Source organism: Meriones unguiculatus, chromosome 7 (assembly GCF_030254825.1).
Source record: "Meriones unguiculatus strain TT.TT164.6M chromosome 7, Bangor_MerUng_6.1, whole genome shotgun sequence".
Classification (NCBI taxonomy): domain Eukaryota; kingdom Metazoa; phylum Chordata; class Mammalia; order Rodentia; family Muridae; genus Meriones; species Meriones unguiculatus.
Genome location: NC_083355.1, coordinates 53,323,797 through 53,341,919, shown reverse-complemented (window position 1 = coordinate 53,341,919; position 18,123 = coordinate 53,323,797). Strand labels below are relative to the sequence as shown.

Genomic DNA, 18,123 nt, shown 5'->3' with positions numbered 1-18,123 from the left:
GTGGTTTGTCTTTGTTTTACCATAAGATTAAAGGTCAAAGAATTTAAGTCTGTATTTAAATTTAAATCCACATTAGTTATATTTTAACAATATCCAAATTTTTTCATATAGGAGCATAGTTTATTATAAAAGACTGTAGATAAAATTTAGACAACAGGTTATTTACAAATTAAGAAAACATTCTGCTTCAAAAAGAAAAAGCATAATATAGCTATCTGATCACTAATGATATAATACTTCAAAAATAACAAAGGTAAAATATATATGAATAGTTACTGATTTGGTAGGAACAATGGTCTTTAATTTTCAGAAATAATTTGCACCGCTCTCACCATTTACTATACTGTCATAAATGTAATTCTCAATACATAGAAACCCACACTTGTGTGATCTACTTTAATATCCGAAGCAGTACAATTATATACAAAAGACATATCCCTCAAGCCCTCCCTTAATCAAGGAGACACACAAAGTGCATGTGTTGCATTTCAGTTACAATACAAACCTGCTTGTTACCTGTTTCCAAATTAATACATGGCCTACTTTCTTTTCCAATTACTGTAAAATTTTATGTTGCTAGTCCCAGGTAATGGATTAATACACAAACTGCATCCGTGTTTACAATATTTAAAAGATTTTCCTTTCACTGAACCAGTGTAAATTCAGTTTCATTAAGACCAAAGGACTAGTGTGGCATTCCTTCTGATTCTTACACACAGAATATCATATGCTTACTTTGACACACTGTTTAGCTCCAAAATCTGCAAAATTCTGTCACATTGCTGTTTGGACACATTAAGATAAGGCTAAAAATATCTTCAGGCTAATGCATTGAGAAAATAGAACCATAATTCTACAATAAATCTTTTTGGGTTTTTTTTTTTTTTTTGGCGGGGGGTGGGGTGGGGTGTGCCTGCATATGCTCAAACACACATGTTTAAAGCAAACCAGTAAAGGAGAGAGCAAAATCCTTTGGTTCACTTATATATTTATGAATGGAAAAATTTATAATGCAAATTTTACCCATTAAAAAACTTAGATACAAATTACAACATTACAGATAATCTTTCATTTCACGGAGAACTTAAGAGACTCAAGTATGAGTACTCCAGATAAGTGTTACACAAATTGGAAGCATCTTGAATTGTTAAGTATATTTCAATACATAAAATTTTATGCATGCTTTAAACACAGTATTTTTTTTTAAATGAGAATTGAAACCAAAAGTCTGACCAGCACCAGCACTGAACTTTTCTGATTTTCCTATTAGTCTGACATGATGTTAGTGACCACGCTGCACTGAAACATGTAATGGTGCATACTGAACCATGATTTGTTAAACAGAATAATCCACATTCCCAGAATATTTAGGCTGGTCATAAACTATCAATATGTGAGTACATATGCATAATCAATTACAGGCAGTTTCCGGTATGAATTGCTGTTCAGCAATATTTGAACTGCTTCCAAAATTTATGCTTACAGGTAGACACCCAAATATACCGGTAAAACATGTCCTGAAAATATGGGCACATTTTAAACATTAAAACAATTCTGTTAACCATACAGTCCCACAGTACAATGGAGTAATAACCTACATGAAAAGAAAGCAAAAGAAATAAAAGAAAAAACACTAATCAGTATAGTGCATGATTGATTCAACATAGTTCCCAGGGAAGAGTCCAGTCACTCGATTGCAAACTCCTTCAAACCAGCCATCATCATTCTTCTTTATGACATAGATGATTGCACCCTCTTTAAAGGACAGCTCATCATCCTTGTCTTTTGTATAATCATATATTGCAACAACTGTGGAGGAAACAAAGTATGACATGTGAGAACTATCTCCAACATTTGAATTTTAAAATGTAATGCCAAATAAATCTATAGTATAGGAAAACCTAGGAGGACTTAACTTTCTTTCCTTCTTTCATTCCTTCCTTTCATTTTTTTTAAATTTTTTCTAGACAAGGTTTCCCCATATAGCCCTGGCTATTCTGGAACATGCTCTATAAACCAGGCTGGCCTCAAACTCACAGAAATCTGTCTACCTCTGCCTCCTGAGTGCTGTTATTCAAGACATGCACCACCACTACCACCCAGCTGGTATTTTTCTATCAGTGTAAGTAAGTGACCAACCAAGTCTGTAAATCACTAGCCTGCTACTATGGTCAGAGTGACAATTATGATCACACTAAATTAAAGGCGGCACTGGGTTCTACTAAATCTCGTTAAGAAACATCAGAGGACCAGTGAGATGACTTAGCTTGTAAAGGCACTTGCTGCCAAGCGTAATGATCTGAATTTGACCCCTAGAGGCCTCCATCGTAGAAGAGAACTCTGATCTTCATAAACACAAGTGGCATATATACTCCCCCATAAAATAAAAGAAGTAACAATTTTAAAATCCTTGAACTTAGGTGGTTTTAGTTTTGTTTTGGTTCTCTGAGACAAGATCTTACTATTTAGCTTAGACTGGTCTCAGAGTTTTGGTTTTGCCTCAACACCCCAAGAGCTAGGATTATCATCAGTCTGTACTCCAACAGAATTTGGAGCTTGTTCAGTATTTCTATTGATTCAGAAAAATATACATGGAGTATCTAAGCAAAGTGCCATTTTATAAATGCATTATACACAAAGCTACAGAGCCATTCAGTAAACCAGGTAACAACTCAAGATGTCTAATTTGAGCGCACCACACATTTAATGGGAAATAAATCCACTTATTCAAAATCCCATGTTAACTGATGGGGATAAATTCAAGATTTTAAAATTAAAAAAAAATTTCTGCTCATCTTAAGTTTTGTTTTTAAAGATGGCAAAAGTAAGGGAAAACCCAGCAACTGTGACACAAAGTTTAAGATACACCTTTGCAGTTAACATATTTTATCTTTCCATTGTTATAGAAAGGGAAAGCAACTTATATGCACTACTTTTTATATTGTTAGTTTATGAATTTAAATATTCCCTTAAATCCATTTTTTAATAACTAATTCTAAAATTATGTAATTTTCTACTATATGTGAATGATACACACACATGTGATATTTTATTTACTTTATTTATTCGTAGGCAGTCTCTTTTTTTTCTTGAAATCTAGATTTTTAATACACTTATGGTAGTCCAGAATTATTTTTCCTCTAAAAAAACATGGCCTGTCTCCTTAATAACTCTAAAAGAGTGAAACAGGGAATGACTTGAAGTTGTGATCGACTGCCATCATTTGTTAAGTTAAATAGGCAGTGTCTACTACACTGTAGGAAGTGGATTCAACAAAACCATTTCCTTCCATTTTAGCTCTACAACAAAGTCACACTACAATGATTATGTTATCAATAGTGATCAAAGCTTTAAAATACACAAAAGAAATATAATCAAATATTATAAGAAATATCTGGCTAGCTCGGCTCAGTGGTGTGCACCTGTAATTCCAGCGCTCATGGAGGCAGAGGCAGGTGGATCTCTGTGAGTTTGAGGCCAGCCTGGTCTTTCTTATAAAGCAAGTACAGGACAGCCACGGCTACACAGAGAAACCCTGTCTTTAAAAAAAATAAAAATAAAATAAAGAAAGAGAAAAAGAGAGAAAGAAAGAAAGGCTAAGTAACTAGCTAAAAGGATGAAGTGACTGCAAAAAATCGACAACTATTAAGAAAACTTCCATAGATAACGTAACTTTGATAACATTCTTGTAGACTCACAGGAGGTGAGTGAGATTCAGTGGTACAGACTGACTTATACTGACTGACAAAGGCCCAAAGCATTCAAGTCTTCTCGTGTTCTTAGTTCATCTTATGCAGATGCCTCTGAAAAGTACTGCTGTTGTTTTCTAGTTTCCTTTAAGTGTAAGGGTCTTGTCTCAATGCGCATACTCCCTCATATAATTAATCTTACCATGACTTAACCATTAATAATGATTTGATGTTGACTCTATTCTCCAGGAACTAATCAAGATAAAGGATCAAACTCTCCCTTCTATATATATTGTAAAGGCTCTCTGGAATTCAAGTCTATTAGAATAGAAACACATTAGCATACATTAGACTAAAATTGAGTTATCAACAAAAACTAGGCTTTTGGAATAGTTATGTCCAATTACTGATCCAGGTTAAACAGGCTTCATTATGTTGTCCTTACAAAAGTGGTATTTTTAAATATAAGTGCACTCAATAACCTGACACAAGCCATAAATCTATCTGGGAAGAGGGGATCTTAACTGAGAAAATGTCTCCATAAGATTGGCCTCTAAATCTGTGGTGCATTTTTCTTGACTGCCACCTGATTGAGGTGGGTGGCAGTGCCCCATTGCAGTTGTTGCTACTCCTGGGCAGGCAATGCTGGATGCCATAAGAAAGCAGGCTGAGCAAGCTTAAAAAAGCAAGCCACTAAGCAGCACTCCTCCATAATGTTAGGTTCCTGTCCCGAATTCTCTAAACTATAAGAAGCAAACTCCTTTTTCCCACGTTGATTTCAATCATGTTGTTCTACCACAGCAACAGAATCCTTATGACAATAATCCTATGAACTCTTTTCTTTGCCCATGGCAAAAGGATGGTATAATCTCTATGTAGAACAGGCTACGGTGAACTTTACAATGATCCTCCTGGGTGCTATGATTTCAGGTATATACCATCATGCCTGGCTTAAAGTCTGTTAAATATTAACTTGATTTACACTAAAAAGTAGTAATAGCCCTGTGGGAAATCTAAACCATCGCCATTCATTTTTTTTAGATTTACGTATTTAAAATTTTACTTTCTGTGGATGAGTGTTTTGTCTGTGTATCTGTATGTACAAATGTGTGCCTGGTGCTGGGAGTCAGAAGAAGGCACCAGATCCCCTAGAACTGTTGTTATAGACTGGTGTGAGCCACCATGTGGGTGCTGGAAACTCAACCTGCAAGTGCAAGAAATACCCTCAACTCTAGGACATCTCTCCAGCCCCCACTGCCAATTTTTTTAAATAAAAGTTTTACTGAACACGGCTATATCTACTCACATATATCAATGTCCAACTCTAAGCCAGAAACCAATTGAGCCAATATAGCCTGCAAACTCTACACTATACCTGCCCTTGATTAAAAACATAAGAGAGAGAGACTAGAGGGAAAGGAGAGAGGAGAGGCAAAAGAAAATGTGGTGTCAGAGGAAATATTTACAATCACTAATTACTTATAACCTCAGCAAAGACTCAGTTTTGTGCCTTAACTGTTTGATCTATAAAACACACACAAGCAAGTTAATCTGATGCTAGAAGCACACAATTTGAAAACGTACATCTAACAATTTTAATAAAGCATTCTTTTCATACTCCTGAAGAACATAAAAGTGTCAGGATTAAGTAAGGGTTATCATCTTGACTGGTAAGTAATAAAACTGGAGGGATCCATGGTAACAGTGCCCCACCTTTCTCAATATAGTTCTTGGGAGCCCATGCAGGATCCCCATCTGCATATGGGTCACTATATTGAACTACTGCAGCTTCCTCATCTTCGTAGTCCACCGGAGGAGGTGGTGGAGGAGGTGGCGAGTCATCAAACATGGGAATGTCATCTGGTGGAGGAGGAGGTGGTGGAGTTGGGCTGTCAGCAACTAAAAGGATCAGACAAGTAATCAGTCTTAAGGAAAAATTTAAAATTAACAGAATTTAACAATATAGCATGCACTATATAAGACATGCAGTGATTAGAAATAAAAGCTGGGTGTGTTAACATTTATACTGCTTTTTAGCATAATTCTGAAATAATAAAATGAGCTAAATTAAGCAAAATCGGTACTAAAAATTAATGAATGCAAGAGGTTAGAATATAGTATCTACTTTCACAAGAATTACAGGAGTAAAGAAGTTTCCTTATCATAAGACTCAGGTAAAAAACAAAGCTCTAATAGGCCTGGCTACCTAACGAAACTCTGTCATTTGGAATAGCATTAAACATCTTACATTAGCTACAACCAGGATATAATGTGAATAAAAAATATATAGAATTTTTTTAAAATCTAACATTAGAGGTTTGATAGTTTTTACTATGGATATCATACCCTCAGTTTTGGCTTTTAATAGCTTTAGTGCTGTAGAAACTACATTTTAAGTGAACATATTTTTTGTTTGTTTGTTTTAATGGAGAGAAAAGCCAAGTTGCTAGTATCAGGTCAGGTTTGCATCTTTGTGTAGGGTTTTGTTTGCTTGTTTTCTATTCTTACTACAATTTTAACAAAAACAAAAAATAATTACCAACTAGAAAATTGCATTAAGTATATTTAAAAGAATGTTATATTGATAATCAAATGTTAATGTAGAAAGGAAACTAAGATTGTGCATTATGGCTAATAAAACAATGCATGAGATGGGAGCAGATCCTAAAGATCCAATTTCTAACGTAAGCACAATTAAGATTTAAACATAAAATATTGAAGATGCAGTAATTTTAAAATAAACAAAAATAAACAAACAATAAAATGAATCACACTTCAGATTCTAGGTGTGTGCACGTGCTGTAAAGGACTGAAATGTTAACAGTGGAATGGCTGTGTGGGGCCAGAACTACACCTACTGGGCCTCCAATGCTCCTAGGACTAAGAAATTCAAAGCTAACACAACTAATGCTCAACCTTCTACTCCACAAATCTGTCAAAAGTTTAAGGGAAAGGGGAAAAAATCAGGAAAGGTGGTGCATGCCTTTAATCCCAGCACTTGGGAGTCAGAAGCTGGTGGGTCTGGTGGATCTCTGTGGATTCAAGGCCAGCGTGGTCTACACAGCTACTTCTAGGCCATCCATAGCTACATAAAGAGGCTCTTGCTTTTTTTTGTTGTTTTTTTTTTGTTTGTTTGTTTTTTGTTGTTTTTTTTTTTTTTTTTTAAAGAGAGAGAGTAAAAAGGAAAATGTACTTATATACATTGGTGTAGGTTTTAAAGGTTATTCTTCCTGACTTTGGACAGTATGTTGAAAATTTAGCCAAGATTGAAGCTGGCAGACAATAAATAATCCTACTTCACTGCTGCTTCAATTCTGTGATTTTTACTTTTATCCTTGAGATGAAAAAGGCAATAAAAGTAATTTTCACGGGGTGATGCTCACTCAGTGATAAAAACAGGTCAGCAGTCGGGCTGTCTACCACATGCACGGATCTACTTATGCCTACCTCTGCCTATCTCCTCCATAAAGCTTTCTGATGTGGAGGAGAACGGGTGCGACCCTGCTGACATCAAACAACCACAGCACATACCCTTAACTGGCTTTGTGTATGCATTACATGTTTGTTGGAGTCCTGAGGCAGCTGTCACTGTTCATTCCTACAATGAACTAGTTGAAGATTTCCACTCAACTGCCATGAAGTTATACATCAGCCTACCTTCAATTTCATGGTAAGGTCTGATTTATCCAACCTTTTGCCCTAATACCTAACATTATGCATGTTTCATCCAAAAGCCTTTCTGATGTTACTAATGAAAGTCATAAGTGATTAGGGGCTCATATCTTAGGTTACAGCTACATCTATTTATTGTCACTTCTTCTGAGTACTAGAACACTGGCATTTAAAAAACACATAAAATATGAGTACTTATAAAATATTTAGAGTGCAGATACACAATTTCTCAATTTTAACTTTCTTAAAAAATCTTGGAAAGAAAACTTGGAATATCAGTGGAGTAAGAATAATAAGCTTAACATCATGTGCTGCAAAAAAAAAAATAGAAGTAGTTGTGTCAAGGTGTCTCTTTAGCAATAATGCAAAAGAATACTGGGTTTTGTTTTTTTCCAGTTACCAATTAGTCAATAATTTCTAGACCCACAAAGTTGATGTCCAATGGCTCCTAGAATTATTTCCTAGAAATTATTTGCTGTTTCTAATCTCTGAAACAGCAGCATCCCTGGGCACGGTGAGCACACCTCCGTCCCAGCACTCAGGAGGCTGAGGGCCCTGCTGCAAGGTCAGCTCAGTGTACAGGAGAGTCCAACCCAGGCACTGAGAACGTAGCTCAGTCTGAGGGCAGCTTAACTAGGATGTACAGGCCCTAGATACAACTGCCAAGAACATCAAAAATGGAGAAGGGAGCAACAGTAACTAATGATTTGCCCTTATCACTTATTTTAAATACCTATAATTCATTTAATTTAAAATACCTGAACATAAGATTTTTAAACTGAATAGTAAAAAGTCTTACACTCAGAAATTTCAAAATTCTAAATCTGTATTTACAATAAGCCCCTTATCTTATGAAAAAAAAAAAAAAAAAGACTGTCTTAAACTGTTTGAATCCTTACCAGAACCTAGCATTTCACACTGAAAAACATTATTCACTTGGTGGAAGGAAGGAAATGAAAGAATCAATGTAAGAGCCAGCCAAAACAGACAAAAAATTTGCAACCAATATATTTTCCTGAAGAATGGGCTGCTCAAGCAGTTGCTCATTACTTAAACAATTCTGAAATTTATATTTAGGGAGATTCCCTAAAGTAAATTAGAACTATCTTAACTTCAATGTTTGACTCTGAATAATCAAGCAACTGTATTTTTCATTTGCCACACAATAGCCACTCTGGACATGTAGGATCTTCTGTAACCTCAAAGGTTATCAGCAATGATAATGTCTACCTAAATTAAGCATGCATATGATATTAACATATTATATATACATAAATATACATTTAATGTAAATTACTAAACCTAATCTTCACTAAAATAAAGCTTTAAGAAAATTGACAGTTTCATACCTGGAATATGACCTCAGGGACCAGCATCACTCACTTATTGGCCAGGGCACAAGACAAACATCACCTTTCTCAGCAGCCCCTCAGATGGACAACGTGCATGTGATTTGCTTATTCTTGGAAATTCAGGATTTTTTTATTTTTATGTAGATCAGTGTTTTGCCTACATGTATTACATGAGTGCAGAGCCCACAGTACTGGATTCTCTGGAACTGGGGTTATAGACTGTTGTGAGCTGCTGTTTGGGTGCTGGGAACTGAACTGTGGTCCTCTGCAAGAGCAACAAGTGCTCTTAACCACTGAGCTGTATCTCTAGTCCCCAAGATCCATTCTTAGTAACGAAGCTTCATATAGATTTGAATCTACACTCATTCTCCCATTATTTTTTTATGTTTATTCATCTTGTATATGTGTGGAAATCAGAGAACGACTCACAGGAGTAAATTCTTTCTCTCCACCATGTGGGATCTGGGGTTTGAATTCAGATTGTCATGGCTCATGACAAGGGTCTTCATCCACTTCATTTCACTGGCCCTTTCTAAAAATACTGTGCTACCAAAGGAAGGAGTAGGGGCACTGTCAATTTCCTAATAAATGTAGAGAATAATTATATCTCAACAAATCTGTTAAGAGTACATTGTTTTCACTGTTGTTTTGGCTTGGGGGTTTGTTTTGTTTTGTTTTAAAGACAAGGTCTCACCTAATGAAGTGAGATGAAGATCTCACTTGAAGATGAGATCTCAACATGAAGATCTCCTAACTCAGCCTTCCAAGGGTTCAGGATTATATGCATGCACCACCATACCCAGCTGCAAAATGTATTCTAATTCTCCCAATAACTATTAGGGATTTCCTTAAAATTTGCATTCTTGTTTTTCAGTATTCCTTGCTTAAAAATATTCAACTAACCAATCTCATGTCTCAGATCATCTAAATATTTAAGACAACTGCAGATTTGAAATTGATATGGGTCAGTAGTCATGCACACAAGAGAAAAGAACTGAAGCCCGTGCTCTTCAGTTTCAGTACACACATCTGTACCTATTCTTTAAGGTAAGATTAGCTTCTCAGTAAGAAGGAAAAGGTGACTCATCAGCCATGCATGCTAGAGGAGACAGCCTCTAACCTCTGACAGCTGTGTTTCCAGACTTACTGTTTTCCTGCACCCTGGCCACGAAGCCTGTGAGAGGAATCTGTGGAGTCAACTGAGGCATAGGGGGAGGAGGTGGGGCAATAGAAACTGGCAGCAAGACACAGTGTGGGTAATAAAACAGATAAAGAAAAGGAAACAAACAAAAAGCAGAAGTCAGTTACAAGGACCACAAACATAAATAAGTATGCCAAGAACAGTCTGCAAATGAAAACAAACAAAACAAAAACAAACAAACAAACCCTGCTACCCTCTTCAAGTTCTTGTCCCCACAGAACCTAAGGCCAAGTTGTCCTCAGCCACATGGGTAAGTGCATAAAGTAACAAATACACTTCCTTTTAACCTAACATTACATTATTTGGGGAAACTTTTTAATTTACTATAACATTTTAGTGCACTGTTTTTCAAACTCTAAAGAAAGACTTCTAAAATATGTCGCAATTAAATACCTACAGATCCTTCCAAAATACTGTTTTTGCGGTAACTCTACAAACTAACAGATTTATCTACCTTTAAGGTAATGTTTATAACCATGAAACCAAATATATGCATAATAGCTGTTGATTACAGGTATAAATACACTGATAAACAATATAAATCATGAGTTTCCTTTAAAGAAATTCCTTATATGTCTAAATTTACATACTTCTACACTTCTAAAATAAGATTTTGTTACTTTTTAAGTTGGCAGCTTTATTTGTAAGAAATCAGCCCTAAACTTACTAAGGGACAAGAATGTTCCATGTACCTTGAGATTATTCAGTTTCTCAGGGGAAGTCAACAAAGATGGTCTTTTTATGGATACTGAAAAAGGAAAGGTAATCTCTAATCTATTAAAATGTACAATTATTTGCATTATATTAATGTCTAATGAGATAGTGGCTGGCTTAAAACATGTATAAACTTTCAGGTGATACTTTATAGGAAATCGATATCAAATGTTCATGTGACTACCTAATGTATGAAAGACGGACAAATTAGAAGCAAAGACTTCTTTACTTTGTCTCACTAACAAGACAGTAATTGCTGAAGATGACTCAGAACAAGTCAGCAGTTTAAATGGAAAGACTTGGCTTCCCACTGTCTACAAGTAAGTGATGTTACACTAAGCAAGAAAAACAACTTTATTGGTTTCCAATAAAGCTGGTAAGCATAAAAACATGAAAGAGGTTCCAAGTTAAAAATTAGTGAACTATAAATGCACTGGTATTTCCTGCAGATCTAAAAATAGCATTCAGTTCACCATTTCCTACAGTTCTAAAATTAGCTTTCAGTTCACCAGAAACTTTTGTGTCATTGTTACAAAGAAGACTAGTTAAAGGCTTAGATAGTAATGATGTTAAAACAAACAAAAACAAACAAAAAGGCCTTCCATTTGCCAAAATAATTTCCAGAAAGAACCCTTGGTGAGTAATCATGCTTGTTAGTTGTGGGAGAAGAAAGAGATGAGCTATGAAGATGCCCATCACCAGCATATGCACTGAGAGGAAAACAAGCACATCGCAACACTAAACACGGCCACGAATAAGTAAAGCAGCACCAGCGGCTCACACAGGATACCTGAGTGAGACAAAATATGCCTGATACCTGAGGCTAAATTTGCTTTCTGGCATCAAAAAGAATGCAGACTTCACGAGGAAGTTCCCACAAACATTTGTGAGTTAAACTAGACAAGTGTGGACTGGTGAAATAAAAACCCAATTTGAGAATAAACTAGAAGACAAAGTGGGGGAAGAGAGATAATGAACATAAAAATGAGATCTAAAAAGGCAGAAAAAAACGGAAAGAAAGTTCATGAAACTAGTGGGATAAACAACTAATTCATCATGATGGCATATGCCTTTAAACCCAGACCTCAGGAGGCAGAGGCAGGTTGATCTCTGAATTCAAGGCTAGCCTGACCTCCAGAGTTCCAAAACAGCCTGTATTAAAAGAAGACCCTAGTGGGATAAATGATTGAGTTGTGAAACAGTCAGACATTACTATTGCTACTAAGCTACTATTCGGTAACATTAAGGGGGAGTGTTAGGTAAAATAATGGACAGTAGTCTAATATTTCATTGTAGCCTCAATGAAAATTCTAGTCTGGAAAAAACTTGTATAAATCTGGGGTTCTCCATGAATACAGACATTTATGCCAAAGTGATTTCAATTTGCTGTAACCTAATCACTCTGTAACTCAAAAATTTAAACAAAATACCAACAGCTTCTAGTCATGTGCCTGTAATCCCAACAAGCAGGAGGGCTGCAAGTTCAAGGCCAGTATGAGTTAGGCAGCACCAGGCCAGTTAGAGCTACAGAGTAAAGCCAACCAAAAAGTCAACCAAAAAACAAACAAACAAAAAAGAAAGAAAAGTATACATGAAATATAAATAAAAAGAACCAAGCAAAGTCCCAGGCAAATTCAGAGTAGTCATTATTTCATGGAGCATTCAGTTCAAGAAACACTGAAAAATTGTCAGTGCACACCCAGTAACTTCGTGAGAAAAACAAATACCAGACAACAGGCTTTTTAAAACTTGGATTCAGCATCTTAACAGGGAACGTGAACTCAATGACTATCCTTAGATATCCAAACCTATTCTTTCTAATTCTAAGTCTATTTTTGAACGCTGTAAAAGCTTTTAAGCAATCGCTGTATTTAGTATTGAGATGTGCAATTTGAAGTGCACAGAAAGAAATCAAAAGAAAATACTTCCCATGTGTTAGAATTATTCAGACAGAGAACGTAAGCAGGCATTGTAAATGTTTTCAATTGAAAGCATTTCAAGAGATGTCACTACCTTAGAAGTGATAGCCAGCAATTTCTTTTTATTAAATTAAAAAAAAAATCTTTGACTATGTTTGTGTTGTTGTATCATTACTAAACCATCAAAATCATGCTGATAAAATTTAAGATTGTTTTGTTCTCTAGTTCAAATTATACTGTAGTAATACTAGTAGCACATTAAAGCATCTGTTGAATTTTGGTAGATGAAGTATACTCAAGTGAACCTTGGAAACAAGTAATAAGCAGTTACTTTCAAGGTGGTTATTCAAGGATTAACATTCTAAACAACAATAAGCATAAAATAGCATGGCTTAAATTGTTGTCTATCACAATCAAAAATAACAGTTTCAAATAATTTTGTTCAAAAGGAGCTCCACCATTGCTGTATGCCTGCAAAACACAAGCTTACTTGAATTTTGAGAATAAAGTGGACCTCCATTAACATGAGGCTGAGCAGAGAACTGGGCAGTCACAGAGGGAGTTCGTCTATATCCACCAGAAGATGTCGAAGAAGTGGTAGAGTTGTGTCGAGAAATCTGCCTGGTCATTGTGCCATACTGGGAACCAGGAGCTGCGCCAGGGGCTGCTGAAAAGCATTAGTCAAAGGCAACCAACAAAGCATTACAAACACCCGAAGTGGCGGGGGGGGGAGGGGACTCTTACTACCTTGTAAAGCCCAGAGCACAAAATAAAGAAATAGGAAGATGAAAACCAAATTAGCTCTACTTCTAAAGTTTCTAAACAAGAGGTCAGCGAGTGTGAAGAGCTACAAAAGTGGATATGGGGCATTGTTAAACCTTTGCAATAACACAATCCCACATTCTGTTTCCCTATTGCTACCTGTAATCTAAATGTGCATTTTCAGAGTTTTTCCTTGACAATGCACACTCAGACCACTTACACTGTATCAGTATAAGTAACCTAGAGATAATATGAAATATACAGTAAGGAACACATGTGAAAGTTATCTGCAACTACCATGCCATTTTTATAAGAAATTTGAGTATCTATAAGGATTTTGTATCTTTTGGGGGTGGAGGTGTCCAAGAATCAATCATCTGAGGAAACGAAGGACAACTGTACAGAATTTTTTATATGTAAACTCTCTCCAATAAAATAAGTACCACAGATAGTCTGAGGTAATGCACCAGCTGTTAGCTACTTGTCATTCATAACTGCTTTATACAAACAACTTCCTCTCCACAGCCAAGTTTCAGAACACAATTCAAAATTCTATCTGGCTAAATAACCCAGGTTAAGTAATAATTGAAACAATAAAATGTAAACTGGGATAGTTTTCTGATTTTTCTAACTGTTAATAATTACTGTTATTAAGTACTTAGGTACTAAAAATATTACTTCTTATGAATGGGTATTGCTAAACATAGTTCCTGAATTTCCCTAGGACAGCTGGTCTCAAGCTTCAGCACTGATGAAGCTTAAGAGTTTGTTGTAATGTGGATTTCTGTGTTCTCTTCAGAGTTTTTAACAAAGTAGGTCTAGGATGGGTTATAAGCACTGAAATTTCGACCTAGTTTCTCCTCCATGTTGATGACCAATTTGGGCCTCCTGCTCTGAAAGTCAGTGCTCTAAATAAGTGGGTAGCAAATGCTTTTGTCTTTTAGTCCACTCTTAAAAATTAAATATTAAGGGCTGGAGCAATGGCTCAGAGCACTGCTTCCTCTCCCAGAGGTTCTGAGTTCAATTCCCAACAACCACATGGTGGCTCATAACCATCTATAATGAAATCTGGTGCCCTCTTCTGGCATTCAGGTGTATATGCAGGCAAAACATTGTATACACAATAAAATAAATATTTTTTTAAAAAATTAAAAATTAAGAGGACCCCAAAGCTGTCCTTGGAGTGGGTTATAAATAACAACCATATTCAAATTTAAACTGTCACAGCTTTACAGTGCATTAATATACAAGTTCACAACAACTTCATGGAACCTCTAGAAAAAAGTTCTAACAGAATGAAAAAGATAAATAATGAATATAGTTTTGACCTCAAAAACCTATGAAGAGACCTTTTAAAGAACTTGTATTTTGAGAATTAGCACTCTGAGGCTAATATGTAAAACTGAAACTGACAAAGATGCTGGTTTAACTTGACTAGGCAACAGTGGAGTTTTTTGTAAAGCGAGCACATTAACAACCTCCACCAGCAACATATTATCTGCGTCCACAAACCCCCTTCAAGATTGGCACATAAGGATGTTTACATTTTTGCTTATCCAGTGATAAGCAAATTCTATCTGGCTAAATAACCCAGGTTAAGTAACAATTGAAACAATAAAATGTAAACTGGTGTAGTTTTCTGATTTTTGTAACAACTGTTAATAATTACTGTTATTAAGTACTTAGGTGCTATTTTTAACAGAATCTCAGTTGGAGAAATGGCTCAGTGGCTAAGAGCACCAGAGGTCCTCAGTTCAATTCCCATCAACCACATGGTGGCTCACAACCACCTATCACGGTATCGATTGCCTGTTCCGGTGTTTATGAAGACAGAGCACTCATATACATAAAATATATGAATAAATAAATCATTTTTAAAACATAGCCTTTCATTGTGGTTTCAATGATCATTTTCCAGTTATTAAGTAGGCTGGAAAGCACTTTATTTTCACAGACTTTCTTTCAATAACTTCTGCATCTACAGTTTTTTTTTATTATCTCCGTCCATCTCTTACCTCTCCACCTTTTCCTCAGCATATGTAAAAATGTCATTTATTTTACCTAAATTGAATTCAGTTCTCATGAGACATCTCAATATTCTTATCCAAACTGTATACTTCTAAACTGAATGCAGAATTTTGATTTTGTTTTTGAAGACAGTGTTTCTCTGTACAACAGAGACCCCCTACTTCTGCCTCCAAGTCCCTACCTGCTGCAGAGTATGGCTGCCACACCCTGCCCTTTACCTAGGGGCGGGCCTTCTTTCCCAGAGGCAGGGCTTCTTTCCCTGAGGCCCTTCCCTATATAGTCCAGACATCTTGGTTCTACAGCCCGTTTTTCACCCTTCCCCCCTTCCTGCTCTCCCCCCCCCCCCGCCGCCAGCACAAGCCTCCTTTCCCCCCCCTCCCTTTCTGCTCCCAATAAATCTTCATTTATATAACATAGCTTCACCTCATTCCGATTTATTTAATCAATCACTGACAATGGGATTTGGGATGTGAGCTCCTCAGTATAGTCCTTCCCAACTTGAAAACTATTTTAATGCATCCTATTAAGAAAGTTATTTCATAGCATTCTCGGCTATCTTAAAACCTAGGCTACATCAAAAATTTTTAAGGAATGATCCCAAAGAACAGCATCAGAGCATCCCATCACACTCCATTTTCCATGTTCCGCTCCCTGTTTCCACCTTCATCCTAGCCCTCGGATTGGCTGTATGCAAGACAGAGTTCCAAATACACTGAAAGGACACCAGTAGCACTGTTGATTTAAAATAATTTTTGAACAATAACTGCTAGTTTTCCTCAATCTAAATAAATAATAAAACCCCCATGAAGCTGGCTACAAACCATACATAGGACCATGCCTTACTGTAGTAAAGAGTACTCTGTGTTTTCCTAGTGTTAATTTCAACTGTCTTTCACCAGAAAAAATTAGTAATAACTACATTTAATTCTTTAATTTTAGCATTACCATCTATGATATAAATTGTAACAACTTGCAATCTACCAGCTACAGAAGCTTATTGAAGATATGTAAAATATATCTCATGGCTCCCCAATGCCCACGCAGTCTCAGCAGGGATCACTGGGAGACACAGGGCTCCAAGAAGCAAGACACAAATGATTTCCAACACAACAGTTGATGACTGAGGTCAGAGTGTAAGAAATCAGAACTAAAAGTTCCAAAATGGGAGGGAAGTACAACATAATGGACAAAAGACAAACAGAAAAAGAAACATCCATATGTAAAACACACTCAAAAAAAGAATTTTCCTAGGTAAAAAGGCCCTTGAGTTTATAAATGTAGTAACCACAAAATGAGCCTGTGATTAGATCCAGATCATCTCCCTTCAAGAATATATTTGAAAAGCTAAGAATATTTTCCTCTAATTTTTTTCATTATGATTACCTTTCAAATGTGTGCTTTTTAATACTGTAAAGAGTCTTCCTTTCTGGCAGCCTGGGCTACAGAGAAGTAACCAATCTCAAAAAGTCTACATTTTACTGACTAAATTCTAAAGGATTAGCTGAATGTTCTCCCAAAATACCTTAAATACTTTCTTAAAAGGTAAAATAAATTTATTTCCCTATTTTTAAATTTCATCTTATAATCACCACATTTCACTAAAATAGATGATGAATCTCACACATAAATAGGAAAGTCACAAATATATTCATTTAGCAATACTGACCTTCTGAATAAAATATCATACAATATAATTTGCTTTTGAAATAATAAACATCATTCTTAACTATAAAAAGACAAGTACTACTAAAGCAAAATGGCCAAAAACTGACTTAACAAAGCTATTTCTCTGTACCACACATACAGCTGGTAAAACCCCAACAATTTTGTGAAAATGAATCTAAAAATATTATTATTGGTTTCTAGTCTTTATTATAGCAAAGTTATAAGCACAATCTAATAAATAATTTCATCCATAACAAAGTTAGCAAACATCGCATACTAACATACCTGGGCCAGCAGTGGGAGGTGATGGTGTAGGCACAGCAATGGGAATGCCAATACTACTGCTTCCACTGTTTTCTCGACTTCCACTTCCTCCACTACTTCCACTACAAAGAGAAGCATTTGAAAAATCATTTTTACAATCTAATTTAAAAAATTTTTAAATCACAAACAGAGGCTACTAAACACTCATCTTATGTTGGTTATAAATCTTTACCCTAATACTTAAAATGGTTCTTGTGTTTCACTATTCTTCTAAAGCTCTGAGACCAATAAACTAGCACAGTACTCAAAGCTCTACCTGACTGTTTTAATCCTAGCTCTTCGAGGGCAGGGGGATCTTTATGAGTTCAAGGCCAGACAGGACCACATAATGAGACCTTGCCTTAAAACGGTACTAATAATAAGTTTTAAAAATGTATGAACAGTGAAATCTCATAGTACAGTAGCTTACAAGTGTCCATTTAACGCCTGTGATTAAGAGTAAAGAGCCTGTTGTAGTTGCAACAACATCAACACTGACAAAAGCTACAGGTTCTTGAGTCTAAAACCACCTGAGGTACATAATGAGGATCCTGTCTTCCCCTCCTTCTTTCTCTGAAAAGAACAGTGAACAATACCATCACAAAACTTAATAGCAGAACATGAAAAAACAGCCTCAAAAATTAGTATAACTTATGAAACAAAATGAAATGTACAAGATATTGGAAATGAAATGGGGGGGATGAGTAATCCTTGTCTAAAAATCAGCATTAAAATTCTACCCATCTCAAAGAAAAGTAAAATGGGCATGGTGTCACACACCTATGTAATCCCTGCATTTAGGAGGCTGATGAAGGAGT

General features: G+C 35.9%; 1 protein-coding gene across 10 annotated transcripts in view; it reads right to left on the bottom strand.

Annotated features, from left to right (window-relative positions):
• Positions 1-971: 971 nt before the first annotated feature.
• The window catches only part of Abi1 (abl interactor 1), a 94,367-nt gene continuing 77,215 nt past the window's right edge, over positions 972-18,123 (bottom strand). For 2 of the 10 annotated variants that reach the window (XM_021654580.2, XM_021654578.2), the window contains 5 exons: positions 17,288-17,388; positions 13,038-13,211; positions 9,861-9,947; positions 5,403-5,588; positions 972-1,809 (listed from right to left, as the gene is read on the bottom strand). In XM_021654580.2, coding sequence (XP_021510255.1) covers positions 1,634-1,809; positions 5,403-5,588; positions 9,861-9,947; positions 13,038-13,211; positions 17,288-17,388 — 724 coding nt within the window. In that variant the 3' untranslated portion in view covers positions 972-1,633. Of the gene's footprint in view, positions 1,810-5,402; positions 5,589-9,860; positions 9,948-13,037; positions 13,215-17,287; positions 17,389-18,123 lie in introns of all 10 variants that reach the window. The other 8 variants (XM_021654579.2, XM_021654577.2, XM_021654583.2 and 5 more) reach the window with 4 other exon arrangements.